This window comes from Octopus sinensis, linkage group LG7, assembly GCF_006345805.1.
Source record: "Octopus sinensis linkage group LG7, ASM634580v1, whole genome shotgun sequence".
In the NCBI taxonomy this organism is placed as follows: Eukaryota; Metazoa; Mollusca; class Cephalopoda; order Octopoda; family Octopodidae; genus Octopus; species Octopus sinensis.
In genome coordinates, this window is record NC_043003.1 from 70,913,260 (window position 1) to 70,925,759 (window position 12,500).

At 34.6% G+C, this 12,500-nt stretch overlaps 1 protein-coding gene across 6 annotated transcripts in view; it reads left to right on the forward strand.

The window, feature by feature from the left end:
* The window catches only part of LOC115214437 (neuropeptide FF receptor 2-like), a 105,698-nt gene that overhangs the window by 68,546 nt on the left and 24,652 nt on the right, over positions 1-12,500 (forward strand). For 5 of the 6 annotated variants that reach the window (XR_005000072.1, XM_036504828.1, XM_036504826.1 and 2 more), the window contains 2 exons: positions 5,643-6,078; positions 10,849-11,282. Coding sequence is in view for 5 of the 6 variants with exons in the window: in XM_036504828.1 (XP_036360721.1) it covers positions 5,691-6,078; positions 10,849-11,282 (822 nt within the window). In the remaining variant the exon portion in view is untranslated. Of the gene's footprint in view, positions 1-427; positions 532-5,642; positions 6,079-10,848; positions 11,283-12,500 lie in introns of all 6 variants that reach the window. The other variant, XM_036504827.1, reaches the window with a different exon arrangement.

Genomic DNA, 12,500 nt, shown 5'->3' on the forward strand with positions numbered 1-12,500 from the left:
ATATATTATATATATATATATGCATTTATACCTGCATACATATACATACACATGCATATACATACATATATATACATTCTTTCATATTTCTTAGGAAGAAGAGCGCGGGATACCTTCATATTATATTGAGAGAAATAAATAATTGCCAATTATACGAAGTTCGAGAATAGACAGATACGTTTTTTTACTGACATATTATTATTATCATCATCATCATCAGCAGCAGCAGCAATAGTAGTTGTAGTAGTAGTAGCAGTAGTAGTAGTAGTAGTAGTAGTAGTAGTAGTAGTAGTAGTAGTAGTAGTAGTAGTAGTAGTAGTAGTAGTAGTACAATAGTTAAATGAACTACACTTTTAGCTTCTTTCCTTTTGTCTATTTTTTTCTTTTTTTTACTCTGTTCGTTTTAATATATTATTGTAAGAGTCAGATTTCTTCAACAGAATAAATAGCTATAAGAAGAGAGATTCTTTTGAAGAAATGAAATATCCGAACATTATATCGACTGAGGTGCAATGCAACAGTGTTAGTGAGGTAAGCAAATTTAAACTTGCTTTAGAAAGAAATTACAAACAGAAAAAATGAGAGCCAGATCGATAACCAATCGATTACTCCTGATAGAACTTGGTTAATCTTAAAGAAGGCTCGTACTTTGTTTTTTACGATTTTGGCCTAAACAAGGCTCGAGGCCTCTATAACGTAAGAAAAGCAAGGAAGGGACTATAAATTCAATCGATGTTAATTGAAAGAATGTTTAAAGGACTGAATATCATCGACCAAATTTTCATAGATCTGCATATCATAGAATACCATAGAATACCATAGAGTACCATAGTTGTGGTACTCTCAAGAAGAAGATGGTAGTGTGTTCCAAGAAGCATAATTTCAAAAGAAGATCTTGGAATTAAAGGACTTCTGATTAACAGGAAGTTCAAGAGAGAAACAACACACCTAAGAAGAGAAGCAGTAATAGATTTAAAGGTCTTGAGAGGGGGTTTCTAGACCAGAACGCTCATCAGAGCAATGGCTATAGAAATATTTATAGGAAAGATACAACGAAGATACATTTCAACGTTGAGCCCAAGAATCTAATCTTATAGAGAGACGAGGAGTCATCGTGTTAACAACTTGATTATTAATTCGATCAAGCAAGTTAAGACACTGAGAAGAGGCATCACTCCAAAGATGGTCGTAATTTTTAATAAATTTATTGTAGAGTTCATTATAAATTTCAACATTTAATAACTAATTTGTGTTGGGGACAAAGGATCAATAACTAGTTAACACTTTTTAATTGACGTCCTTTTGAATCTTTTACTGAGTAATTTATCAGTTTTGTGTTATTAAATGTGAAGGCGCGTGGCCAAGTAGTTTAGAGTGTTGCTCTCACGATCGCTTGATCGTGGGTTCGATTTCCAGATCAAGGAATTTTCTGCCCAGAAGCTCACACAGGTTCCTGGCCTTCTTGAAGTGTAGGATGGAAATTCGAAAACAGTTGAAGCGGTACGGGATCCGGTTGTAGAAAGCGGGAGTTTGTTAGAATGGTATGCTGAAGTGACCGCTTCACAGGATGGAAAGAAATCTGTTCGCTAGACTGATGGTTTGGCTGATGGTAGAGACTTGAGAAATGACGGCGACTTGATAGCGAAGAAGTGTTTACTACAGAGGCACTGGCGAAGAAAGTGATGGCAGATTCGATGTGTATGGATGTGAAGAATAACAGTCGAGATAGAAGGGAATGTCTAAAGGTTAAGTGAGGTAAAGAGGTAGATTTATAAAGATTGTTTGCTTGTGATAAACTTTTAATTAAGAGTGAATTAATTATCTCAAATTTCTTCGAGAGAAACCATATTCTTACTTTATGCAAATCATAAAATTTACTCATTTCAAAACACTTGTACCCATTTCTACAACCAATTTTATCATTTAAGTACATTAAACATGCTAACCACCAAATGTTGAAAATATACCTCTCAACACAATTTTCAATCGTATTTTAGATGGAAGTTGGTGAGGGTTGCCATTGGTATTTTATTTTCTGCATAACACGATTTCATTGAATTATCTTATACAAAATTTTGAAGTCAACGCAAGAAAACTAGTTCAAGATATTCCAAAAACTTTATCGATTTATAATAATCATAATGCACATTCATTTAGGATATTGAAGAAAGTTTACATAATATGAAAATAGCGATGGGGGATATCGATTTGCTATTCAAAAGATTATTTGTCTAAAATAAATTCCGTTTATCATACTTTCGCTTCAAGTGGATCTTTTCTCTGTTGAATAAAAACAAAAAGATGCTCGATTGTGCTGGAATGCAGAAACGTTTTGCGTTGAACTATACGACGAAACTTCTCTATTGTGGCCATTATTATTATCATTGTCATTATTATTGTTGTTGTTGGTGTTGCTGTTTTAATGCACTTAAAGTATTCACTGAAGCAAACAAAACGGAGGCTTATCAAATGTAGGTCAGTTGAAGCAATGTCCAGATTTATGATAATAACCGTATTCCCATTAATACGTTCAACAAAACCCCCAAGACGGACAAATAACATTATTTAGTTGTTAGAATATGGTTAATTTGATTTCTTTTATTCATAAAAACGCTGTTTTGAGAAACTCGTCTACAAAATGGGTAACGTTTCTGACAGATCATGTGACACCGGAGCTGAGAATAATTGCGAACGAAATAAATTGAACTGAAAACCACAGGCTGAATTATCGATCCTTCAACAAAATGAATGAGAATAACATTACTTCCTTCGTCATTTCATTCAGTTACTAAACACCTCCCAATAATAGATCTTTTTATCGTTTGTTGCAGTCATTAGACTGTGGTCATACTGGGACACCACCTTGAAAAATTGTTGTCGAACAAATCGGCCCCAAGACTTAACACGTTTAAGCTTGGTACTTATTCTGTCAGGCTCTTTTGCCGAACACCTAAGCTACGAGTCCATAAACACATCAGCACCGGTTGCCAAGCGGTAGTGGGGAACAAATACGGACACAAACACACACACATACATTTATTAATATATGTATATATATATATATATATATTATATATTATATATATATATATATATATATATATATATATATATATATATATATAATATATATATATATGTATATATATACATATATATATACATATATATATATATATATATATGTATGTATATATATATTTATATTTCGTTTTCTTATTTGGTTTGCCAAGATTCTTTAAATGAATTCGTGTGTTGAAGCATATTTTATTGACTTTGGGGAGAGTCATTCTCTTTTAGTCCCTGACTAATTTAACACTCTCACCGGTCTGATTTCCACTCATTAACTTATTAATTTAAAATTTTCGTTGCGTCTTGCAACCTTTTCAATAGTCGTTGATTCTGTCTATTATCGGAACAGCGTTCCTTTTTTGAGTTTGTTTGTTTGTGTGCATGAGTGTGCATTGTGTGCATGATTTCAGCACAACGTATTTCTGTAGTGAGTATATATTGATATGTGGAAATTGACGATTTAAAAGTCTGTTATCAGCATATTAGCATGGAAATAATTTTCTTTTGCCCATGTTTATAATTTGTTTATAATTTTAACCTTTAAAGGTATTTTTATATGCTGCCACTTTATGATGAAATTTCTTTCTCTAAAAAAACTTCATCCTATATTAGTAGTATATATATATATATATAAAGCAAGTAAGTAACAAGGATGTGAAGGTATTAGTGCAATACGGCCGTTACAGGCGGCTCCATTTAATCCAACTGAATCTTAATAATTTCTTAGATATATATATATATATATATATATATATATATATATATATATTATATATATATAATATATATATATATATATATATGAATATGATGATTGATTCATCTTGACAATTGATAGCCGTCACATCAAAACACACACCACACCTCATCACACAACACAATCACTCTGTTGATGAGCCCTCAGATGACATTTAAGACCAGTTACTGACTGACAGGCTTTAAAACACAAGTAACAGATATTCAAGTTTCTTCTACATCTTTGCCCTTTGGGATCTGATTCTGAAGGAATGTTTTGTGAACTAGTATATGTCTTTTAAGTCCAGATATTGTCTTACAAGTTTTGTGACATATGACACAAATCGTAAGAAGCGGTTGATGTTCAAGGTTATTACCTACTTGGGCATTTCGACTTTCATGTGACTACATACAATTCACATATCCTGCTTTTGACGACAGAACACGATCACATATAATACATGTCCAATGTTCCCTGTTGGTTACAGTTCCAATTGTTCCTTTGCGACAGGCCTTTGTAAGCTCAGAGTACTGAATCATCTTTCCTCTCAGCTATTGCAACCAGTCCTAACAGCAACTCTACACTTGTTCCAATTTAGAACATTAATTTCTCAATCACTTTTGTTCATACCTAATTTCTTCAGGTTTTCCTTCACACAGTCTTTATACCTTTTCCTCAACTTATGTTGTGGTCGCTTACCAGAGTTGAGCTCACCATAAAAAAGACGTTTTGGCAATTGCTCATTTTTCATTCTAATAACATGTCCAGCCCATCTCACTTGAGCCAAGATAGCATATTGTTCAATTGAGCTACAACTTGCCATGCGCATAACTTCTGTATCTGTATCTGGTATGAAACATTCCCAATTGACTCCCAAGATACATCTCAGGCACTTTTGATGAAATCTCTCCAGCATTTTCATACGAAGCCAGTAAGCGTTCCCCGTCTCACTCGAATAAAGAATTTCAGTCAATACACACGTTTTATAGACACTGATTTTTCTCTACGGGGAAATAACTCTGTCCGTCCATACTCGCTTTTCAAGCTTTCCTATTGCAACACTTCCCTTCCCTATTCAATGGTATATCTCTGCATCAAGACCACCATCACTTGAGAGTGTGCTTCCAAGGTAAACAAAAGTGTCAATGACTTCTAACGTTGTTCTATTCAGAAAATGTTTGGTTCAGAATATGTTTGTCCCGACACGGGAGTAAACATTATTTTGGCTTTCCCAAGACTAATTGTAAGTCCGAAATGTACACATGTAGTGGGAAATCTGTCCATTAAATGTTGCATATCCCCCTCTGAAGGTGTCGATCAATCAGTATCATCAGCACAATGAAATGCTCTAACAAGTACTTTGAAATTCTTTGTTTTGCAGTTAAACCAGGTCATATTAAAAGTACGACCAGATGTCCGAAATCTGATTCCGATTCCCCTGTTGCAACCCTTGAAATCATACCAAAGCAATGTAGCAAAATAAATAGAGTGCGGGGGCAAGAATATCTCCCTGTTTGACATCGTTGTCCACCGAATATTCATGGACATAATATACAACACAGGCAGGCACTGTGGATTGTTTTGTGTAAACTTGGTTGCCCAACACGTTTTGGTCTCTGGGCTACACAACGTGTCGAGTAAAGGTACTCCAAAGATCCTTCGAAGGAAACCCATATCAGCCGCTTGTGTTCGCGATTGTACTCCTTTTGTCATCACCCAACATTCATAACCGTTGGTGAAAACGGACACAAAACCCAAACGATTACGTTGAATTAAAACTTGTAAATAAATGAAGATACAGATTTAATATCTTTATATTTTCTTTCTCTTTCAGAGAAGAAACTGCAGTCTTTGACGTCAAACTGAAGAATAAAACATCAAGATGAATATCAGTGGTAACATCACTTTTAACAACAGTATAAGCAGCTTCTGTCTGCCGGGCAGTACAGTTAAACAAAAAGACATATCACGCCTGGTGCATATGTTCCAGGCTCCTAGTCCAGCACCTGTCATTGCCATACATGAAATAGTCCTGAAAATAAGTTTGTATGTTGTAGCATTCGTCATGGATATTGTTGGTAATGTGCTGGTTATGTTAATTATCTACCTCAACAAACGTATGCACTGCACAACCAACTATCTTATCATGAATCTGGCAATTTCAGACATTTTGGTTGGGTTGTTCTGTATGTGGGTCCACATCGGTAATCAAATCACTCCAGAATGGCCGTTTGGTGATTTGGTCTGTAAAGTCAACACATTTATTCAAGGTAAGGACGCTGTATTTATTTGTATATATCAATTATAATTAGAAACAAAAATGGATTATTTTGTTTCGTTTGCTTGTTTTTAATTAGTTTTGCCTCTGACTAGAATCCTACCAAACAGTAACAAGTCTGAAGAAATAACAGCTATCTTTTTTTATAAGAAATTCCCAAACAAGGCGAGAAGCTGCTTAGTGTAAGATACTATGGAGAAAGAGAAATTATTAATAACTTTACTTTAGACTTGAAAGAGCTCGAAAGCAATGAGGTGGAAGAGAGTTCCAAAGTCTGGCATTTCGAGGGGGAAAGCTACGAGCGTTGAAAGATCTCCCATTTTCGTGAAAGCACAGCAGCTAAAGAGAACATGAAGATTATCAAAGTGTAAAATTACCGTAATATGATCGCCATCGTAGCTTGTTATGCGGTTTAGTTTTCTTACCATTTCTTTTAATCTTCCTGATTTCTTCTTCTGGTGGCTGTGTATTCCACAGACACGTGTACTCTTAACGTAATCCTCAAGCAGAATCAGCATGATATAGAGTGTGTCAAAGCAGTACCTTTTGAATTACAGGTGCAGTCCAGGAGCTTCCACACAGTTTCCGTCTATCTGATTTTACTCCAACGGCATGGGCCGACCCTATGATATAGCAAAAGCATTTGCTCAAGGCGCTACATCATTGTGAAGCCAGTTTCTCGAACGTTCAGTCAACGAAGAATGAAATACCTGAACGGCTAAAGTACTTAACTATCAGGTTTTCGGGTTGTGTATCTATTGTGTATCTAAAAATGTATTTGATATAACAGGATGAAGATAGCATAGATATCAAAAATAAATAACAAATCTGGGATTGTTACAAGAGATAAATCAATTTTCTATTTCTTCAGAAAGTGTTACCTTATCTATTTAAGGCCATAAAGTCGAGGCTACGACTAAACACTATAGAAGACTTCCCATATCTATCTATCTTTATATATATATATATATATATATATATATATATATATATATATATATATATATATATATATATGTGTGTGTGTGTGTGTGTTTGTGTGTGTGTGTGTGTGTGTGTGTGTGTGTGTATACATATATGTATGTATGTATGTATGTATGTATGTATGTATGTATGTATGTATGTATGTATGATAATTCTTTGAGTTCAATTTACGTTCTACTTGAGAAAGTTCAAGCCGGTTGCTAACAAAGGCACAATACTCCTTGAATTAAGAAAGTTCACGGTATTTGTAAATATGTGGTTGGTATGTTTAGTTGAACTGTCGTTGTATACATCCAAGTGTGCACATCTATTCACATAAGAATCTCAGATGTATGTATGTATGTATGTATGTATGTATGTATGTATGTATGTATGTATGTATGTATGTATGTATGTATGTATGTATGTATGTATGTATGTATGTATGTATGTATGTATTTAAGTTTCCACCTCTAAAGTTTATATTACTTATCTCTTTTGTTATTTTATTATATTTCCATTCATTAGGGCAGCGAGCTGGCAGAAACGTTAGCACGCCGGGTGAAATGCTTAGCCGTATTGCGTCTGCTGTTACGTTCTGAGTTCGAATTCCGCCGAGGTCAACTTTGCATTTCATCCATTCGGGGTCGATAAATTAAGTACCAGTTGCGCACTGGGGTCGATGTAATCGACTTAATTCGTTTGTCTGTTCTTGTTTTTCCTCTCTTGTTTTTCCTAAAGAAATAGGTTTTTCGTCTACCGCCGAGGTCAACTTTGCCTTTCATCCATTCGGGATCGATAAATTAAGTACCAGTTGCGCACTGGGGTCGATGTAATCGACTTAATCCGTTTGTCTGTTCTTGTTTTTCCTCTCTTGTTTTTCCTAAAGAAATAGGTTTTTCGTCTACCGCTACGTTCTGAGTTCAAATTCCGCCGAGGTCGACTTTGCCTTTCATCCTTTCGGGGTCGATAAATTAAGTACCAGTTGCGCACTGGGTCAATCTAATCGACTGGTTCCCTCTCCCAAAATTTCGGGCCTTGTGCCTAAAGTAGAAAAGATTATATTCCTTTCATCTGATAATCTGTATAAGTATTGGTCACCCCTATCCTTCCTTCTAGTTACCACCTCTTCCGCATAAGTCATTCTCTCACTAGCAGCTCTGCGACATATCCTTTTATGTAGATAAAGCCAATTATGGTTCCAGTACAGTGAGGGTCTGGGAGATTGTCTGACATTAATTGATTTATCACCGTCAACTAGAATACAATTGGCAACTCCCAATGGATTTAATTCTAAATGGTTGAAGACTACATGTTGCATAAAATTTAAATATAAATAACAACGTCACCATTCCTTTATCTTGACCCCCACTATTTTTCCTCTGCTACTCTCTAAATTATAATAGGCTGAATATGATATGCATTATTTTCTAAACTCATTCTGCCACAGATATAACAAAGGAAATAAAGTAATTATTTTGCTTTCTATTATTGATGTAAGTTTGTTAAAAATAGTTTACCCTTTATGTTTGAAATTTATATGGACATCTGCGTCTGAAGAGAACGGTTTCTCAAATACTGATGTAACGTTTTCATTGCTCAGTTAAATGGAACCGCTTGAAACGGCCGTAATGCATCAACACCTGTACATCGCTGTTACATGTATATATATGTATACATACATATATGTATATATATATATATATATATATATATATTTGCGGGAAGGACTGTTTCAGTGTGGTCGTTTCCTGCCCTTACCTTCGAAACACGCAATGAGTCGAAACAGGGGCAGCTGAAGAAGGGGAATGTTCCTTGTGTTGTTTGTCTTGTACTCTGTCTTTTACGTTGTTAAAAAAGTCCGTTTCCTTGTTTTGTTTTTATGTTTTCGTTTCTCGTTGTGTTCTACGTTTATTTGTGGTGTCCTGTACCCATATATGCATGTATATATACATATAGATGTAGGTATGTACATATATGTATGTCTGCATATGTTTTATTATTAAATTGTTATTATATATATATATACATGCATACATACACATATGTACATATCTAATAAACACAGTATATATATTTTTAATGAGCTACTAATAGTTTCATGCGATGAAAACAGTTAAGAACCATTTTATAACACATTTGGTGTCTTTACACAATCCTCAGACTCTGCTCACATGGTATAACAAGCTAAAACAGGACGGTGTGAGTGTGTTTGTGTGTGTGTGTGTGTGTGCGTGTGTGTGTGTGTGTGTGCGTCTGTGTGCATGTGTGTGCGTATGTTTTATTTGGTGTCTAAACAGCTCTGCTTCACGATATCCGTACGTATGTTATTTTAAGAATGTTATATTTGATGAGAGACTGTTTCTCTAAGAATTTGATATACTCTGCCAAACATTGGTAAATATTAACTACTTTAATAAAACCTGGCTGGGATATTCCTATTTATGAACACGTCCAACTGACTTTGAGCTAAATTTAAATACGAATTAATACATTTTTAGCAACCAACATTTAAACCAAGATTCTTATTGCATTTTATAATACGATAATTAGAATTGTGTGTGTGTGTTTATTTGTTTTTTCGTGCCATTCCCCTCCAGCATAAAACAGCTGTCAACTGAAATAGATTTTTCTTGGTTTCTGAAAAGAATTCATGTATTTACGAATATTTTTATTGTTTTTCGTGTCCTACGTTCCTCCCACTTCATGTTTGACAAGAAACAAATTCTAATACGTCAAGATGTAAAGTTCTTAGGCTTGCTGTTGCTGCTGCTGCTGTTATTTTTTTTATATCATTAATAGCTATTCATTCTAAAGAAGGAAAAATTACTTTGTATCTTGTCCACAGGTGTAGAATGACAATTAACCAGATAGAACACAGCAACAGAAAAAAAAAACCCAGAAAGAATAAAAGAAAAAAGCAGGAAATTCACAAAAAATACCTTTTTTTTAAATAAAAGAAAAAAAGCCGATCAATAGCTTGCCACCAGGCAGGAGCAAATGTTTGAAAGAATTTTTTCAAACTAACCTCGATGATTTGATTAAAACAAAATGGTTTTATAGAATATACATTTTTGAATGTATTGGTGAAAGTATATTGACGAAGTTTCAAGATCCGTGCAGTTATTCCAAGAGATCAAAGGCTTCCAGGGCGACGGGAGGACGATCTAATTAAGCAATTTGGGTCAAGAGGGAAAAGACTGGCGCGCAATCAAGACATAACTGGAAGCGCATTGTGACCAGCGGTATATAACGCCATCTGATGATCTGGTCGATACCGTGATATTGATGAAACATCGGTGATTTGTTGTGATATTTCAGCTGACAATGGATTATTCCATTGATCCATTATTCTTACATTCTTTTGTTCGACTCGCTATTTTAGCAATCTTCTACCCTCACCAATCAAAACTTAATAACAATTTCTAACATAGAAATAAAGAAGCAATTTTCGAATAGAAAAATCAATTGTAAAGGCTCCCCGAACTAACACAACTAGATTGAAACATTGGTACCCCAAAGTTCCTCAGCCCTTATATCACTGAATCGTGAGTTTTATCAACACATTTTCTGAAAGAAGTTGCTCTCCGAGGTGAAATTCAACAGCGTTTAGCTTATTCACGTTCAAGTCTACTGGAACATATCAAGACTGAATCAACTCACTATTGTTGTAATATTCCATTATTGATATCATTCGTTTCCACTGTAATTGTCCATGTGTTCATATTTGACGCCATCTTTATCTTAAAAAATAAACAGCATTCTTTCGTTTCGTTCTTTTTCTTGTTCTCTTTTTCAGTGATTGCCGTAACGTTAAGTGTTCTCAGTCTGACCACAATATCAGCCGACCGTTTCATGGCTATCGTCTTCCCGCTTCGCAGTAGAATGTCTTCTACGAAAGCCAGTATAGTCATTAGTATGATCTGGTTTATATCAATCAGTGTTGCTGCACCACAACTTATCGTTCGCCACCAATCTGAATTCACTTGGGCTGACCGTCACGAGATTTATTGCGATGAAGTCTGGCCAACCGTATATATAAATACCAAATGCGAAACTGACCAGCCTGTCCGCAAGATTTACTATATAATCTTTATACTTGTTCTATATTTTATCCCCATTCTGGTCATGATAGTCGCCTATTCAATCATAGTGTTAACCTTGATGAAACGCAAAGCCCCTGGTGTTGCCATTTTGTCCACAACCTTGGCTCAAGAAAAGTCTAAGAGAAAGGTAAGTTTGGTGCTATTAAACGTACGGTTTAAGGGTGTGTTTGTTATTGTATGAATTATATATATGCTCGTGTGTATGTGTGAGTGTCTGCATATATGCCAATATGATTGTGTATGCGTACACACACACACACACACATATATATGTATGTATATGTATGTTTGTATGTACATATATGTATACATGTATATATATATAATTTGGGAAAAACGAATTTCCAAATCAATCAGGTACAACCCTTCAGCATTACATGCATCTGCATATCGTACAGTGGGGTCTTGATTATCATGTATTTATATATATTTATCTAGAAATATACAACATGTATAATAGAAATTAATTATAATTCCGGAGGCGTACTTGCCTAGCAAGTGATCTATCTGAGATCGTGTGCTGGAACGAAAACAATTGCAGCGTGGAAGGTGTTTATAAGCCATTTAAGAAACGCACAAAAACCGTTAGATTCACTTCAATATTTAAATTTAATTTGCCAAGATGCAGCACGGAATTTTGTCAGTAAACAGGTCGCGGTTTCAAAGCGACGAAAATATTTTGGCAAATTAAATTTAAATGTTGAAGTGAATCTAACGGTTTCGTGTGTTTCTTAAATGGCTTATAAACACCTTCCACGCTGCAATAATAATTTAGTTTCGGGGATTAACAGATATGCGGGTATTGTATTTCAGATAATACAAGAAAATAACTTAATGAGTATATCTGAAGGTAAACACGTGGTATCTATTTGCACATCACGAAATGATACTTTAAAGGATATAACCAGTACACCAGCAAGGTATAAAATATACTTCTATAATTATCTGCTACTTAAGTTGAAATTAAAATGATCAATTATGAAGGACCTACACGTATTTCAGCATTGGAAGATTATAATATACATACATACATACATACATACATACATACATACATACATACATACATACATACATACATACATATATAAATATATGTGTGTGTGTGTAATCATCAGATTTACAATTCTACCAACACATCACCAGGTTCTTTTTCAAAATATTGTTAATCTAATTTTACATCACCTTAAAATTAAGCGCTAAATTAAATATTAAATTCGCGGATGTCAGGTCCTCATTAGGGGTTAAATAATCCCCAAATTTCACTGTTTAATCCCTATCATATAAGGAGAAGTCTCGGCAATATGTTAACGATTATCATAGTAATACATATTGTCGATTATGA